The sequence below is a fragment of the Xiphophorus couchianus genome, chromosome 5 (genome assembly GCF_001444195.1).
Source record: "Xiphophorus couchianus chromosome 5, X_couchianus-1.0, whole genome shotgun sequence".
Taxonomy (NCBI): Eukaryota; Metazoa; Chordata; class Actinopteri; order Cyprinodontiformes; family Poeciliidae; genus Xiphophorus; species Xiphophorus couchianus.
In genome coordinates, this window is record NC_040232.1 from 38523969 (window position 1) to 38542651 (window position 18683).

At 37.9% G+C, this 18683-nt stretch overlaps 1 protein-coding gene across 1 annotated transcript in view; it reads left to right on the top strand.

Moving 5' to 3' along the window:
- Nucleotides 1–4411, top strand: part of dchs2 (dachsous cadherin-related 2) — a 29852-nt gene extending 25441 nt beyond the window's left edge. Inside the window, exon 20 of the mRNA XM_028019187.1 lies at nt 639–4411. Within this exon, the coding sequence (XP_027874988.1) occupies nt 639–3244 (2606 nt within the window). The 3' untranslated portion in view covers nt 3245–4411. The remainder of the gene's footprint in view (nt 1–638) is intronic.
- Nucleotides 4412–18683: the final 14272 nt, after the last annotated feature.

Below are 18683 nucleotides of genomic sequence, written 5' to 3' on the forward strand. Positions count from 1 at the left end.
TGAGGTTGCTCTGCTGCATCTAATGACTTCTGCAACTTTAATGCAATTCCAGCAACACACGGCCTCATAATACCATCGTTATTCATGCAAAGCAAAATAAAACCCAGTCATAATTTGCATATTTGGTTAAATCAGATATTGAATTAGTTTTTAATGTGGGTGATTTTTCTCCCGTGAGAGCAAGTATGTGACTTCTGCTACTACTAGCTAGAGTTAGCTATTTTACTAAATACTAAATCATAGTAATAATCTGTAGTATGCTCTCAGATAATACAGTATGGAAATGCAAAGGCCAGCCAGAGTTTGAAGAAAGAGAAGCAACAGCCAATGTTTGAACTGACTACCTCACTCTGTTGCTGAATATGGCCACAACCCCACAAGAACTTATACATGTTTATTATGAATGCAGATAGCAAGTGGAAAGGGGAAAAAAAACATAATACTTTTGATGGCTTAAAAAACGTATTTTTTCTTTAACTCATAAAGAAAAACATTGTACAGCAATAATTTCTATACATTTTCAACTCAATGCTCACGCTACAACTTTTTGAATTTTTTGTTAATTGTATGAATAATTATACTAGAACTATACTAGATCCAGAATGAAGTCTGTTTAATAATACACACTCTCATTACAGGTTCTATTTTCACCAACAAGCCTTTAAAGACCATCACAAACAGCAACATGCTCCATCTTCTGGTTGAGGCAAGAGATGAGGGCGAACCCGTTCGATCCACAGTCACCTCTGTGGCCCTGGTGGTTGTAGATGCAAACGACCATAAACCTTTGTTTCACCAGGACATTTACACACTCACCACTGCTGAAGATACGCCCCCGGAAACCACCCTGCTCGCAATTTCTGCACAGGACGAAGATTGGAGCCCAGAAAACACTCATTTGGACTACGCCATCGTCGGCGGAAATGAAGAAAAGCGATTCTGTTTAGAAGTGAAAAAGATTCCCGTTGAAAATCAAATGAAAAATGTCGGAAGGCTGGTTTTATGTAATCCCTTGGACCGTGAGACAACTGAGTATTATGAATTGACAGTTAGCGTTTCTGATCGAGGAACGCCTCCCCTGAACAGCTCATCGATCATTAAAGTGACTGTTACTGACTGCAATGACAATGCTCCGGTCTTCTCCAGTGCACAGTATCATGCAGAGGTGAGTGAAAGCAGCCAGATAGGAACCAGCTTGGTCCACGTTAGTGCTCTGGATCCTGATCTTGGTGTCAATGGCCTTGTCCATTATGAAATTATTTCTGGGAACAGTAAAGGTCACCTCAAGCTGGACCCCCAGTCTGGCATTTTGATGGTCAACCAATCATTTGACTATGAGGAGGATTTAAGGTATATCCTCACCATCAGAGCTACCGATGGGGGCCAGGCATCAGAAAACCAAAACATGGCTTTTGCAGTCGTCTTTGTTAACATTCTGGATGAGAATGACAACACTCCATTCTTCATGTTCCCCTCAGTTACTTGCTCCGTGCTGGAAAACCTCCCAGCATTCACCCATACTTGTTCTGTCCATGCTGTTGACAAAGACGCTGGTCCCTATGGTCTGCTGACCTACTCAATTCTGTCCTCTTGCTTCATGGACTATGGCAGTGGAAGCCCAGAGAGGAAAGAGGCCTTTGCCATTGATGCCCTTAGTGGCGACATTCACACCAGACAAACATTTGACTATGAACGTGAGAGTGAGTACTGCTTTGTAGTGGAGGCCAAAGACAAAGGTGACAAATCAGCTACGGTAAGAGTCCAAGTAGCCATAAAGGGAGTTGATGAGTTCAGTCCCATCTTCACTCAGAAGCAGTACCACTTCCTTCTTCCAGAAAATCCCAAGACTGGTGAGACAGTCGGTTTTGTGATGGCAATGGACCATGATGGAGGAGTGGACGGGCTGGTAGAGTACTCACTTTTGACTCCAACAACATTTTTTTCAATTAACAAAACAATTGGAGCTATCTTGGTGTCCGGTCCCGTGTATCGCAGAAGAATCAGCCATGCAAGCGAGGATCTGGTGGAACTGGTCGTGTCTGCAGGTAGTCCCAGATTGGGTTCCAGAACAACAACTTGCTTGGTTTTTGTCAATATCTCCAGCTCAGCCGAAGCACTTATTGGAGTTCAGCTTGATTCCCACATATTTAGTCTGAGTGTGTCGCTGCTTTTGTTCCTCTTTGTCTTAGTTATCTTTGTGGGCTTGGTTCTCAGATGTAAAGTTAAAGAAGCTGTCCTGAAAAAGGCCTCTGCCATTGCTGCACAGTTGAACCATGGTACTGACTCATCCGGTGAATCGAACAGCCAGATTCACAGTGACGTTTCCTTGCAGGAGTTGACACAAGTCGGAGGTTTTGTTGCAAAGAGAGATGTCTCTAACCCATACACCCAGTCAGATTCAAGTGGCCGTGGATCAGCAGAGGGTGAGACAGCTGAGGATCAGGAAATCAAGTGGATCAATGAGTTTCCCTGTTATAAAAGAGAGGACGTCAACAAGCTTACCACAGAGATTCCCAACTCTATCATACCAGTTGATAAGATCTCCTGCCACTCTATTGACGTAGGGCCAGAACATATTTTATCGCTTACTAAATGTTTAGCACAGAGCATAGCAAGCACAGAAAGTCTCAACCATTTCAAAGAGGAGGGTGGAGGGGAAGGATTACTGCCTGAAATACTTAGAGTTAAAGATTTAGAGGATTCCATGGGGGTAAGAGGATATGCCCCTCTCTCCAAGGCTCAAGCTTCTGCAGATTCTCTGACTTCACTGGTGTGCCTTGAAGAGCCACTGGAGGGTAGCTACAGCTGGGATTTCCTTTTAGACTGGGAACCACCCTTTCACTCTCTGGCTGCTGTGTTCACTGATATAGGTATGCTTCCTGATGAGGAGCTTCAAGGAGGCCATGAGGACTTTGCTTCAGAGTCAAGTTCTCTCATGTACCCACCGCCTCTCATAACCAGAGTGGCTCAGCCAGGCATCCGGACTGTTCCTCCAAGAAAACCTGGACGAGTACCAACCCTGAGCAGGAAGCCTTCCTACCCCAAATATGCTTATTCTCCATTAGCCAGGAACACAGGACTCACCCCGTCAGCTATGACACCCACTTTCACCCCATCTCTGTCCTCTCTCACCATTAGGACCCCCAGCTCTTCACCAGTTGTCTCGGACACAGGAGTTGGGGGGATTAGACTCGATGCAGGGCCCCATACTGCAAGTCTTTTGGAGGCTGAAATCCAAGTGTAGGCATGGACCATTTTAAATGTAACAATGAATCCGGTGCTCCATAGATCACTTGAAATATTCTGGAGATATCCTGCACAGTTAGGTATTGACATTTTAAACTGTGCCTGATCATTTGTCCAGCATCATCTAAATGCCTGTTATCTGTAAAAGCTTTTCTTAGACCAAAAGTGGATTCCATGAGCCACGCAACAGAGGAAAAAGCGCAATCTGACCCCTTCCAGTGTAAACGTGCATGCAGCTCGGTGGCACCTGCGCACTTTGACTAAGCCCGCACTGCCAAAAGGCACAGGATATCTATGAAAGTGCTCCGGATTGTCATTCAGTGTATAAATAGAGTAAACCCCACAATGCTCTTTAAAATATAGCATCTCGCCACATTTCCTGACATTTCATTTTTTTGTCTCTCTACAGCATGGCCATTTTGTTGTTGTTTTTTTACTTATAAAATAACAGATTCATCATCCTACTTTTTTTTCCATGGCAGATAACATGTTATTTGTTTAAAAAAGTCTTGTGTTTAAAACGGTTTACTCCTACTGTTATAGCAAGCTGAGCACATGCTACCTTTGGTCTAAAATGTTTGATTTGAGTTAACATTTTGGGATTTTAATAATTTCTTTCTTCCACGGCAGCTGCCATTTTCTGGCCGCAGAACTTTATTTTGAGGCCAGCTGTTGTTGCAAGTCTAACCTCAAGGGGGAGATACTGACAACAGGGATTTAGTTAACATTTTAAGTTGTTTTCAGGACAGATCAATAGTAAATATGAACTTGAATGTTTAAAAAGTCTGAAATAAAACCTGCTTTCCATCACATTCTTTAAAAAATCCACAATTTAAATACAAGCAGATGGTCGTTTTAACCAATTATTGAATGTTTTACACAGACATTCAGAAAATGAAACACTTTTTATTGCTGTTCTACAGTTATGTTTTCATGACATCTTTAACTTTAACAGCCAAAGAAAAGCGGCATACTTTGTAATTATGTCTCTCTCTCTCTTTCTAATCAGAAAAATGGCGTCTTTCATGTTTTAATCAATTCTACCTAAGGGCAGTAAAAGAGTTGGTGTAGTCAAGGGCGTAAATCCCATCTCGTTATTGAGGGGGGACCATTAACAGAAAAATTTCTTAAGAGCAATTTTGGGGGCGTCGGCAAAGTTACAGTTAAATGTGGCCTGTTATCCCGCAATAGCTAGCCCCGCCCACTTCATCACAACCCTCCGGGGCTGACTACTGACCAGTTCTCTGTCTAACAGGTCCGGAAAATCTCTAAGACCTGGGTATTACCCTAAACGAGATCTATAAGAGATAATCTATTCAAACTGGTGTCGAAAGCGATTCATCTAGCTCTAACTACCTCCAATCCAGAAGCTACGACCCTTTTCAGTTAAGGAACAATCAGCTGAGTAGCCCTCACAGCTGCATAATTCCAATAACCACTTCTGTTAACGGTAGCTCGCTTTCTAAAATATAACTCGCTCTTGGAACCGGCTAGATTAAATTTAGTGACTTGGATGTAAGTCCCTGGGTCATTATTTTATTCTCATCAAAGGAAATTATGAAGCCTCCTCTTTACTAGAACCATGTACATTAGTTTTACCTTTATTAAAAGAACTGAAAAATGAATAAATGACTCAATTAATTCCAATGTCCACCAACCTCATTAGAATTTTAGAGTATGAATTTATTAAGCAAGCTTAAGCAGGGATATGTGACATACAAATCAATAATCAATTGTATATAATTCTAGAGCAGTATAATAAGATCCACATGTATAACCATACCATGCTGTCTCCTTTCCCTAACTTATGTCGCATATTCTAAGATAGATTTTTGGGGGCGAATTCAACTCACACCCAGTTGCTGATGGATCTTTAACAACAGGAACATCCAGGAGCCTTGGTCGGAATCTTTGTCCTTATACGGAAAAATCCTCCTTAGAATAGTAGCAAAGTAGAACGGGTTTAAATCCTTCAAAAACCCAGCTCTTTATCCCTCCGGGATCTTTGTCTTTTCTCCAAGTCTGTTGCAATATTTTTGGGTTGAGGCAAGACCGACGGCCGAATCAGGAACCCGGGCTTGGGCGTCCGGAACTTGTCCCTTCTTGGCGGCGCGGAGTCTCAAGTCTCCCGTGATTCCAGGGTGCGGTCCGTTGCTGTTTCCTCAATCTGCTTCCCCGTGTCGACTACATTCCAGCGCCGCGGACAAAGAACGAACACCTCCTTGTTTCAGTGCTCTTTTATACATTTGGCCCCCGTGTGTGTGTTGGTTTACATAACTTCCTGCCTTTGTGTGTGGAGGGTTTGGTCTATGTGACTTCCTGAACATCTGCTGCTTCTCCGGTGGAAAGTACCGGCCCCCATCCTGTTTACTGGGTCCAGCAAAAAAGTTCCTCCTTTTGCCTACTTGCGACATTTCCTGTCAGCCGGGCCTCACCCATCCTGCTGACTGTATTGTTCCAACTTCCTTCTTTTCTGTAACTGCCCGCTTTGTCTTGTTAACATTATCAACCATATTCAACTTAGTATTGAAATCATTTAAATCATCTCAGCTCTAATATTCATTAAAACTTACATCTCTTTCAGATTATAACTCATCAACCATCATTATTTGTTGTTATCATTACAGATCATTATTCATACCTTTCAGAATCATTCAGTGATTACTTATACACATACACATATTATCAATTGTACTAATACATGTTCAACATAATAAAATATGAATCAAAACACAAGATTGCTTTATTTCTCCTAAGCCTTTATGCCCTTTTTCTGCGTGTACCTGGAAAGATCTCAAACCCCATACCAGTTTTCTTGACAAATGTAACGTAAAATGTGGTTTAAAAAGTTTTTAACTGAGAACAAAAAAGTAGATAGAACTTAATATCTGGGGAGTATCATAACTGAAACGTAACGTTTAAAGCACCAGGGTTTATATAGAAAAATATTCAGATTTTATTTTGTGGTTTTAAAGGCTCTATGTTGAAGAAAGTGAGAAATAAAGGCATAACATACCCCCCAACCGGGATTTACGCCTATGGGCGTAGTCAACGCCACCTATCATAACAAAGTACACATTATACGTACAGATTTAAGAGTGAGATTTTATTTTATAGTCACTGTTCATAAACTAAGTCCAGATTTTTGCTCATGAATAGTAATGATCTGTTTGTTTCTCTACTGTTTGTGTGTGCTGGCCAAACAGCACTCATTTCTGTACATTATCATTTTTTGTTAACACCCAGCACTTTTTGTACAATGTGTAGATATTTTTTGACTTTGTATATTAACACATTTTCTAAGAAATTTCTAATAAAGATTCTTAATAAGTGAGGTGGGTGTGGTGAATGGTTGTTTTTAGCCATTTAAAATGAGTCAAACTAGAAATATGTACATCAGTGAGATAGAGCCTCATTTTAACAGACTATTTTATTCAGAACAAGCTTAATTTAGCCTGCTAGAAGTTCCAATCTGTCAAAAAACTTCGGTCATTATCATTTGATATGAAGTTATGTTATTCGTTCATATTAAGGAATAAACAAAATGATTTAATGTTGAAGCAATATACTTGTCTTACAACTTTTAAAAAGTAACAAATTGAGAATAACTCCATAAATACACAAGTTCACCTTTTGTCTGGTTGCACATTTTTAAAACTATTCCTCCAAATATACAAACAAGCAGTGCTGCCCTCTTCAACATTTATTTGTCCCCATATGTTTTCCAACTTAGATGTCATTGTAAATTGTCCAGAGGTTGTTTATGTTTATGGTTGTTGGCCCTAAGGGGCCCGAGGCCAGAAGCACTTTTCCTCTCAGTTCCCAAGACAGAACTGTTAAAACAAGATTTCTTTATTATTTTTGTGTCATGCTGAAAAACCCAACTAGACATAATAAAAATTCATGAAAGTGGAACTGGGCAACCCTCCAAATAAAGAAAAAAAAACAACTACAACAAGTACATCTTTGTGGTAAAGCAAACTGAAAACTGTCAGAAATTATTCACTTAACTGTGGAGTTTAGGTAGCTTAATGCATATCCCTGTTTTATTTCACAATACTTGTTTTCCTATTTGTGCAGCTGTTTTCCTTGTATCATTGTAGAAAAAAAATCATGTCATATACGCTATTAAAAAAACATAAAACATTGAAATTAGTTCAACGTTTAAAGCTATGAGTCAAATTTACACTAATCACAAATATGGCAGAAATTACAGCAAACTTCTACAATACACAAGAAAAAAAACAGAAATGTTTTAAATGGGGAATGACAGGACCAAGGTTACGAATAATACATGAAGACTTCTGACATTGTTCACAATAGTCATCTGTGTACAGCTCACAGTCTGTTAATGATATATTGGGCCAGATAGTGTTACATATAAAGCAAAAAGACTCCTGGCTTGTCCCAATGTGCTACATTATTTATCTTCAGTGTTTCAATTATTTCATTCTGAACTGCAAAGACTTCATCTGGGGGAAAATATCTTCCTGAAAGGTGGATTGTTGTAAAGAAAAACCTTGTAAACTATGACGTCTCTGTAAAAAGTCCAGATTCTGAGCCACAAACCTTCAGGTAATACTCAAGTTCATAATGTTGTGGCATTCGTCCAACAGTTGAAGATTGAGTTGGGAAATTTACAAAAGTACATGGTTGGCTCAAGATTAACATCCACACTGTTGAAATCATCTGTCATCTTGAATTTCTTTTCTTCTGCTGAAGAGGATTCTTCTAATGATGAATCCTCAGACATTTCTTCAATATTTGTCACAATTTCCTCTCTGTTAAAGCTTGGAGTCACATCCAGGTCCATTATGTTTTTGGGAAGACTGGTAAAGACATTTATTTTGTAATATCTGTGTTCACAAAGAGTTAAGTGTGGTTGTAAAGGTAACTCACTAAAACTGTGAGCAAGCAAACACATCCAGGTCCATTTGGTCATGAGGAACATTGACACTTTCAAAAGCAACAAAGTCTTCTGATGCCTTTACTGTCAAATCCATAGTTGTGGTTTTGATGGTAACTTTCTCATCCTTAGAGGAATCTTCCATGTTTTGGTCTTCAGGGTTCAATGTCAAAAGCAAAGTAGTTTGAGCTCTCCTCCTCAGAGCTCTCTACAAAAATGTCATTGCCTCTTGTGCTATATCCTAACAAATTTTCAACTCCCTTCGTAACAAGAAATCCAAGGTCCCATCACAGGCAAAAATCCTCTTGACTTGGTGTTCAGTTAAAATGGTTTGTAAAGTCAGTTTGAAGTCGTCTCTCTGGGATCGATCTACCTCCAACCAAGTTGAAAAGCAAACTGAGAATTCTTGTATCTCTCTGAACATTTATGACATCACTGACATCACACAGAGGTTCTCATGGATACGATGATGTCAAACAACCTGTGTCAGGGTTTTGTTTGTTTTAGTTGCTATGAAAACACAAGGAGTTATGACTGGCGTAAGATTATTGTCAATTAAAAATGCATGCGTAGACATCTAAATTAGTAAATGTTAGTCAACAAATGTGCAGAAATGTAAGTTTTGTATTTGTCTTGTTTTCCAACTCATACATGCAGGTAAAAATGGGATATTGTACATATGAGGATACTCATGAACAAATTTATATTGTTATGGACAATCCATGAAGAACACAGAGATCCAATAACAGAACACCACTCTGGTTTAGATCAGGGTGGCTGATCCTCCCAATCACACCCCTCCAGGTCTCACTGTCATTGCCCACGCGAGCGTTGAAATCTCAAAGCAGCATAAGGAAGTCCCCAGGAGGGCCACTCAACAGCACCTCTTCAACAATTGGAAAAAAGGTGGGTAATCTAACCTGCTGTTTGTCAGGTAAGTACAAGCAGCAAATGACTGAGGACAGATGGTACCACTGAGGTCCACTTTTTACAGGAATTTCAATGATTGGGTCAGGAATTGAAGGATATCTTAAATCGTCTGGACTGACTGACCATGGGAGTATCAGGGTCAACACATCGGTGTCACTGAAAAAGCATTTTCTCTTTATGTTGGAGTAGTGTGGTTGTAAAGGTAACTCACTAAAACTGAGCAAGCAAACACATCCAGGTCCATTTGGTCATGAGGAACATTGACACTTTCAAAAGCAACAAAGTTTTCTGATGCCTTTACTGTCAAATCCATAGTTGTGGTTTTGATGGTAACTTTCTCATCCTTAGAGGAATCTTCCATGTCCTTTTGGTCTTCAGGGTCCAATGTCAAAAGCAAAGTATTTTCATCTCTCGTCGTCAGAGCTCTCTACAAAAATGTCATTGCCTCTTGTGATATATCCTAACAAATTTTCAACTCCCTTCGTAACAAGAAATCCAAGGTCCCATCACAGGCAAAAATCCTCTTAACTTGGTGTTCAGTTAAAATGGTTTGTAAAGTCAGTTTGAAGTCGTCTCTCTGGGATCGATCTACCTCCAACCAAGTTGAAAAGCAAACAAAGTACCATGCTAAGAGGCAGAGTGTTGACAATGTTTTATGTTGCTTGGTTCAGTTAATGAGATCTAATGAAAACTAGCAATGTTTGTTTTTCTGCAACAGCAATATGACTAACTTTAAACACTTATAAGCAGAGGCTGAAAACAGCTTTTACTTTTATTTTGTACCTTTCAATGAAAGTAAAATATATGTAATATACTATAGAAGAAACAAAAAATTTAATTTGCATTATTAAAAAACATATAAAAAACTCCATTAGTTAAACATTTAAAGCTGTGAGTCAAATTTACACTAATCACAAATGTGTCCGAAATTACAGCAAACTTCTACAATACACAAGAAAAAGAAAAGAGAAATGTTTTAAATATTTCAAATTGTCAAAAAGAAGGTTTTCTGTGAGCAAAGCAATACTAGACAAGATGTGAAGTTTTCACCTGATGAAGGTTACCATAACTCACAAACTGAGACACAAACTGAGTCACAGCTCTTAGTTTGCAGCACAGATAAAATGAAACTCATCATGATCAGACTTGATGAACCAGAGATGGTCTCCTTCTTTCTCCATGTTTTGATGGTAACTTTCTCATCCTTAGAGGAATCTTCCATGTCCTTTTGGTCTTCAGGGTTCAATGTCAAAAGCAAAGTATTTTCATCTCTCGTCCTCAGAGCTCTCTACAAGGACATTGTTGCCTCTTGTGATATATCCTAACAACTTTTCAACTCCCTTCGTAACAAGAAATCCAAGGTCCCATCACAGGCAAAAATCCTCTTAACTTGGTGTTCAGTTAAAATGGTTTGTAAAGTCAGTTTGAAGTCGTCTCTCTGGAATCGATCTACCTCCAACCAAGTTGAGAAGCAAACTGAGAATTCTTGTATCTCTCTGAACATTTATGACATCACTGACATCACACAGAGGTTCTCATGGATACGATGATGTCAAACAACCTGTGTCAGGGTTTTGTTTGTTTTAGTTGCTATGGAAACACAAGGAGTTATGACTGGCGTAAGATTATTGTCAATTAAAAATGCATGCGTAGACATCTAAATTAGTAAATGTTAGTCAACAAATGTGCAGAAATGTAAGTTTTGTATTTGTCTTGTTTTCCAACTCATACATGCATGTAAAAATGGGATATTGTACATATGAGAATACTCATGAACAAATTTATATTGTTATGGACAATCCATGAAGAACACAGAGATCCAATAACAGAACACCACTCTGGTTTAGATCAGGGTGGCCGATCCTCCCAACCACACCCCTCCAGGTCTCACTGTCATTGCCCACGCGAGCGTTGAAATCTCAAAGCAGCATAAGGAAGTCCCCAGGAGGGCCACTCAACAGCAGCTCTTCAACAATTGGAAAAAAGGTGGGTAATCTAACCTGCTGTTTGTCAGGTAAGTACAAGCAGCAAATGACTGAGGACAGATGGTACCACTGAGGTCCACTTTTTACAGGAATTTCAATGATTGGGTCAGGAATTGAAGGATATCTTAAATCGTCTGGACTGACTGACCATGGGAGTATCAGGGTCAACACATCGGTGTCACTGAAAAAGCATTTTCTCTTTATGTTGGAGTAGGAGGTATTACACATACTGTATTACAGTTCCGAAGAGTAGTTGTATTGTCCTCTCGCTCACAGTCTGTTAATGATATATTGGGCCAGATAGTGTTACATATAAAGCAAAAAGACTCCTGGCTTGTCCCAATGTGCTACATTATTTATCTTCAGTGTTTCAATTATTTCATTCTGAACTGCAAAGACTTCATCTGGGGGAAAATATCTTCCTGAATGGTGGATTGTTGTAAAGAAAAACCTTGTAAACTATGACGTCTCTGTAAAAAGTCCAGATTCTGAGCCACAAACCTTCAGGTAATACTCAAGTTCATAATGTTGTGGCATTCGTCCAACAGTTGAAGATTGAGTTGGGAAATTTACAAAAGTACATGGTTGGCTCAAGATTAACATCCACACTGTTGAAATCATCTGTCATCTTGAATTTCTTTTCTTCTGCTGAAGAGGATTCTTCTAATGATGAATCCTCAGACATTTCTTCAATATTTGTCACAATTTCCTCTCTGTTAAAGCTTGGAGTCACATCCAGGTCCATTATGTTTTTGGGAAGACTGGTAAAGACATTTATTTTGTAATATCTGTGTTCACAAAGAGTTAAGTGTGGTTGTAAAGGTAACTCACTAAAACTGTGAGCAAGCAAACACATCCAGGTCCATTTGGTCATGAGGAACATTGACACTTTCAAAAGCAACAAAGTTTTCTGATGCCTTTACTGTCAAATCCATAGTTGTGGTTTGGGCCAGATCTGATTCAACCAAGTTGAATAGCAAACTGAGAATTCTTGTATCTCTCTGAACATTTATGACATCACTGATGAGTAGATAGAGGTTCTCAATGATATGATGATGTCAAGACCTGTTAGGTTTTTGTTTGTTTTAATTGCTATGGAAACACAAGGAGTTATGAATGGGGTAAGATTATTGTCAGTTAAAAATGTGTGTAGACATCTAAATTAGTAAGTCAATAAATGTGCAGAAATTTAAGTTTTGTATTTGTCCTGTTTTCCAACTCATTCTTGTAAATGTCTGAGTTTTTATTAGATTATTTTATTATTTGTGAAAAAAATAAATTAAAAGTACTTTTGATAGGATTTATAAATAGAGCAGGTATTTTTTCAGAAGTTAGACACACATTAGCTTGATCTTTTGAACTGTGTGTGAGGAGGATCCTCTTAAGCCTTTGATGTGTAAGTGGCTCTTTTTTGTCCAAGTTAAGTCATTTTTGTGCAATGTCTTTGTATTGAAAAGTTTTCTTCATTTCATATTCCAGGTATTCTACATATGTTAAAAAAATTAAAATATTTCAAATATGAAATAATTTTTGTGTGGAATAAAACACAGTAGGAAATATATTAAAAATTATGTATTACATTTTAAAAATTTTATATTTTCTATTTCTTTAGAAAATCGTTATTTTTGTATGTATACACATTCTTTGTTTCCTTTTCATCATATCTGTTCAGTTGGTTGATCAGATAAATAAACAAATCTGCTGATATCATGGCAGCAACAGGATGCATTTAGGCATCTAGAAGAGGTGAAGATGATTTGCTGAAGTTCAAACTGAACATCAGATGGAAGAATGGGATTTAAGTGACCTTGATCATGGCGCAGTAACTGGTGTGTGAGTGTGTCTGAAGCTGCTGATCAAGTGTAATTTTTCCTCAAAATCATTTCTCAGTCTTCCAGAAATTGTTCAGAAAAACAGTAAAATTTCAGAGCAGTTTTTGTGTGATAAAGAAACTTTTCTGATGTCTAGTCAAAGAAGGGAAAACAGATAGAAAGGCAACATCCCAAATAATTATTCATTATAACCAAGCATAAACACCATCAACATCAGGAGACCCTGTCAGCTCAAATGAAAACAAAGCAAACAGGCCTGCAACTTGTAGTTGTAGGAGCCCTTTACTTATCAGCATGTACTTGGTCAAAAACAGACGTGTGGTTTTTTTGTGTAGAAGTACGAAAGTGTCTTTGACTAAAGTGTCTGTCTGAGGGTTACTAGCGTCCACACCTCTAATAACCATGGGATCGCAGGCTGTGGAGAAACAGATGAATTCAACAGAAAAACCTCACTGAACTGCAACAGTTGGATTTCTCTCAAATACTTTATGTAGTTGCCAGGAAGGCTGCTGTAACATTAGAGCAAAAGTAATGTTCCACTGTTTTTAATATGTTGCAGATATTCCATCTGAATTTGTTTCATCAAAAGAATAAAGAAAAAAAATCGAAACAGTGCAGTACGACTTATTGGAAGAAAATAAATAGACTCTTGTTTCATCACCTTGTTTTTAGTGAATTGTGGAGCGCGGAAGTTGAAGCACTGAAGGAATTTCATTTACATCTGAAATTTGTTGCACATGAAGCCTCAGCCTGGGTAACAGCTGATTGGTAAACTGTTAGAAAACTGCTTTCAGTATCCCGAGTAAACCTCAAGCTTTTCATTTTGAAAAATGCAAAGTATAATTTAATATAATTAGAGCGGTTTGATGTTGGTTTTATTGCTTTTCTTGCCAAATACAACTTTGTAAGTTTATGGCACACGATTATAAATTCCATCTGTTGCTGTTAGAGCAGAGTGACTGTTCTGAAGCTCTCTTATGTGAAAGATGGTGGAGATTATGGGCTGAATAGAGATGGGGAAAAATGAAAACAATATGCTGGAAGAAATTATGCAACTTCAAAGGATGTTTTTTTCCATGTTTCACACACATTAATCTCTCTGAGGTAAGGAAAACAACATTTATTTTCATTTCACCAGCAGAAGTTTATCATTGTGCAAACGATTAAATTTTCTTTCAAAAATGTTGCTTCATTTTATAATGACTTGCCTTGATGAGCATATGTGCAGCATAAAAACCATGCATAACTACGCGTTGCTTTTGTCATTTTTGAGATGTTAGTAGAAAATCCATCCCAACACGAGCCTCGGAAAAATGTTATGATGCGGCATCACCACTGCTGAAGTCGTTCCCAAAAATCTCATTTTCTTCTTATGCAGTCTGTCATTGTGGTGGTCTTTATTTACTGGAATACATACTGTGAGCCAGTCAAACAGAGCATGCAGAGCTTTTTCATATTAATCCTGCAGACTTTTTTGTGAAACACATTAAAATAACAGCTCCTTCTTATGAGGCAGACTTACCATCATCATTCACTGGTAACCTTGTGCTTTGACACTTCACTGTGTCCTATAAACATGTTTTTTTTTGTTTTGTTTTGGTTTATTTTTTTACAACATTTAAATAACTCATTGAAATATTAGAATGAGGGTAAAGCTAGTTTCCTGTTCTTGATACAAAATCCACAAAACTCCCTCAACAACATTTTGTTAGTATGCTGTTTTATTAGACCAGGATGTAAGTTGTCATTACGTCTCATTGCACTGCAATGATGCCAAAGTCCAAACTAAACAGACCTAACAGGTCTGCTGTTCATCAGCGTTTCATGAGGCTTAATTCAGCTGAGGAATGTGATTCCTTTACTGTATAGCATTTCTTCTCCCTCCAGCTTTACATTGTTCATAATTTTCTTCTATTACTATCTGATAAAAATATGAAATGTAATTACATTCAACTCAGTTTTAATAAAAGGCAAAATTCCTGTATTACATAGATTAATTACATGTAAAGGTAACACTTTATTTGACAGGGTGTGCATAAGACTGACATGACGCTGTCATAAACATGGCATAACACCTGTCATGAACATAAAGGAGTGTTTATGAATGTCTATGACTGTTGTCATGAAGTGTCATTCGGTAAATAATGACAATTTTAATGCAAAGTCGGAACTTTTAATGGACTTTCAATGCAACTTTTAGAGCAGCTTTGCATTAAAAGGGGTTGGGTTGAATCACAGCAGGGAAGCAGGTGGATGATGATTAGGGATGATTGGCTGCAGCGGGAGGCAACTGGAGAATGCAGGCAGACTAGAGGCAGGCTCCCTATTTCCATTTATGTTCCATGCTTTATTTAGTGAAAAACTGTGTGCATGAGAAAACAAGATGACTCCATCGAACCTTCATGTCAATGCAGTCTGTCATCCGAAACAAGTACAGGACGACAGTGGAGAGGAAAAACTCTGCCTTTAGCTGGAAGAAATGTCCAGCAAAACCAGGCTCAGAGTGAACGGTCCTCTGCCTTCAGAGGTCAGAAAAAAGACTCCAACACAACAGAGAGACACTGGATTCATAGCGACTTTGTGGGAAAGAACGACAGAGAGACCAGCTAGTGGCAGCAAGGATGGTCAACTGTAGAGGATATAGGGGAAGAGGTCAGCATAGCTGTATGCTTTACCAGAGACTAAGACAGAACTGTGAGCTGGTTATATTTGGCTACTATGGGAATGTTTGTGATTAGAAAAAGACTAAATTGTTCATGGATTTTGGATTATTATTCATTTATTCATTGTAATTTGCAGTTTTGGAGTTTCTATGCACCTGGCTTCGATTTTTTGTTCTGGCTGTTTGCACGCTGTTTACTTGTTTACACCAGTCGGTTTTGCTTCCTGGTCTTCTACCGCACCTGGATCTGAGTCATCACACCTGTAATGTGTGTCTGGTTACCTTCCCTCAGGATTTAAAGCACTTGGTTTTCAGCTGCTCCTTATCTGATCGTTGTGTATGACTTTCTTCCCACGAATTCACTCCTCCTGTTCCATCCTGTCTATGTGATCTTGGGTTCTCTGGTTTTATGTTTTGGTCTTCATGTTTACTTTGTGTTAACTTCATCTGTTTTGGTGTCCTGTAGCTGGGTTGTCTTCTAACAAACAACCTTTTCCACAACATAGAGGCTTCATAACTGGTCCCACATTTCTTTCACATGACAAAACTGATTCCAAAAAGGGCCACAGTTCGACTTTAAAGAGTCATATTCAGTTAGGCTCTTGAAATGTAAGAGCCTGACAGAGCATGAAGAGATTAAAACAGTGCAGCAGGTCTGTAAGTTTATTAAATAAAGATGTTTCTGCTAAGTGTAACTTCAAGCAATGAAACAGACTGAAATGCACAATGAGGTCACAAGTTGTGTTACATTTGCAGCATGAAAACCAGTGTCAAACCAAATTGATGCAAATAAATAAAAGTTTTATAATCTGTCAGAAAAGCAATCTGAAGAATGAATTCTTCAGCAGTTGGGGGACTGGAACCGATCCAATAATCATAGGGTCAGAGGTCACCAGTCGACACAAAGCAACACAAAGGACAAAAACATTCGAGCAAACACCTATGGGCAGCTAAATAAGCAACAAATTAATGTATCACTTGTGTTTTTAGTGTCATGGTAGAGAGCTAATAATTACTTACTTTTATCCTACTTGATGGACCCAAAATGTCAGCAGTCCATTGATCTAAACTCATTTTAATTTGAGTCATATCAAAAATCTGGATGTTCTTAAAGGGCCGGTTGTGCCAGAATATATTGATAAAACCATTTAAACTGTTAAAATATACCGTAGCTGTTCCTAAAGAATTTTGCGATTGTTTTAGTGGAGAATTTTTTGCAATCAAAATTACAGATTTTGTGGTGACAATCTAGAAATGTTTTAAGGAATTTTTACGACATTCGCGCTAATGTACGATGTTATTACTCGTATCTATTACAGATTCTAAAATCAAGTAAGGCTGAGGCAGCAGTCACTTGAACAAAATTTTCTTGACCAATTTTGAGGAAAATTTGCAGTAAAATCTTTTTAAAAATGTGGGTATTTTTTGATTTTGTGTGAATTTTGCAGATTTGTGAAAAACTGGAAGGACTTATTGTGGTAATTTGGAGTCTAGAAGGCCACATAAAAGGCTACGGCGGGCCAGATTTGGGCCCCAGGCCTTGAGTTTGACACCTGTGCTCTAGACAAAATAGCTGTCTCATGACGGGGATAGTTTTAACATTCAAAATCTCAAAGGTCTATCATTGTGTAAAAAAAAAAAAAAAAAGAATAATTAAAAAGCAACAGTTCCATACAAATTAAACACAAGTGATTAACTCAACTAGAAGATTTTGAGCAAAAAACTCTTCAGACTTAAAAAGCATTCATATTTTCAGAGTTACAGATGGAACAGGCAGTTATTTTAATCAAGCTAAAAATAAACTAAACAACAAATTTATTCTGATTCAAAAGCCCAAAAAGGCCTCCTTTTTTTCTTTTTTTTAAAAAAAGGACATTTTGAAGAAACATGTAGGTGAAAGATCACACGTTATGATTTTTGTATGCTGCGTTTGTTTTTATTTTCAAACATTTTTGCTTATAATCTCTGTTGCTTAAAAGTTATCCCCACTCAAAAGCGAAACACGTTAACTTTACACATTTTCTCACATTGGGCCGTTTGCTTCACATGTCAAGAAGTGAAGCAGAAAAAGCTGAAGCGGGACATTTTCCCTCAGCCTTGTTCTCAGATTCTGTGTACATTTGATGAAAAAGATTATTTCAAACATAAACATTATCATCCATCTCTTTGCCTTTCAACTTCATGCAGTGAACATGTGACCGTGGTCCATACCCATATCCACAAATCTGTAGGTTCATCTAAACTGTGATGCTGAAAGCTTATACAAACACTGCCACACTGAGAGCAGGCTGCTTTGTTTTACAATCTGGAAACAATCATCTTTCTCTTTTCCTCCTTTCACCACGAACGCATCTGACAACATTACAGAGACGAGTTAAAAATCATTATTTATTGGTAATTGTAACATTTATTTATAATACAACCATCTCCCGCGGACACTTTTATTCTCAACAAAGAGACGAACAAGACGATTTCTGTAAACAATTACAAACAGAAGTGGAAAACCCAGCAATCTGACAAGAACCTCCATCTGTTTCTATCAGAACCATATGGAGAATCGTTTCTATATGACTCACGTTTGACAGTGAGTGGACGATATATCCCAGATATACGCCTGAGTCTGATGGAGATTAATACAAGCATGGTGTGGTTTAGCTCCAAAGCCTGGAACTCTACTTTGAAGAGTCGATGCATGGAGCATATGGAGGCAAGCTGTTTTATTTTTTATTTTTTGCTTTGATTTGCCAACTCTCAATACTTATTTTCTTATAACATATATATATTTTTATATGTTTACACATTAGAAACCCAACTTTTTTCAAATGCAAAACCAAAAGTTGAAAGTTGGCACATTGAGTCTATTAAAAAATGATGCTTTTGGTCATTTGAATCCACCAGCATCTCGTTAAAACACTGGTTTGGATTTGATGTGACAAGTTAAATTTTGTATTTTATTTGCATTTTTACTGAAGTTAAAATAAAAATCTGTTCAAACTTATAGAGAAAATACAAACTGCATACATAAAATCAACTATAGAAATATAATAAATAAATAAACATAATTCTATTTATATCATAAATGTTAAATAAAGAAAGAGTAAAACCTAAAGAAAAGACTATTT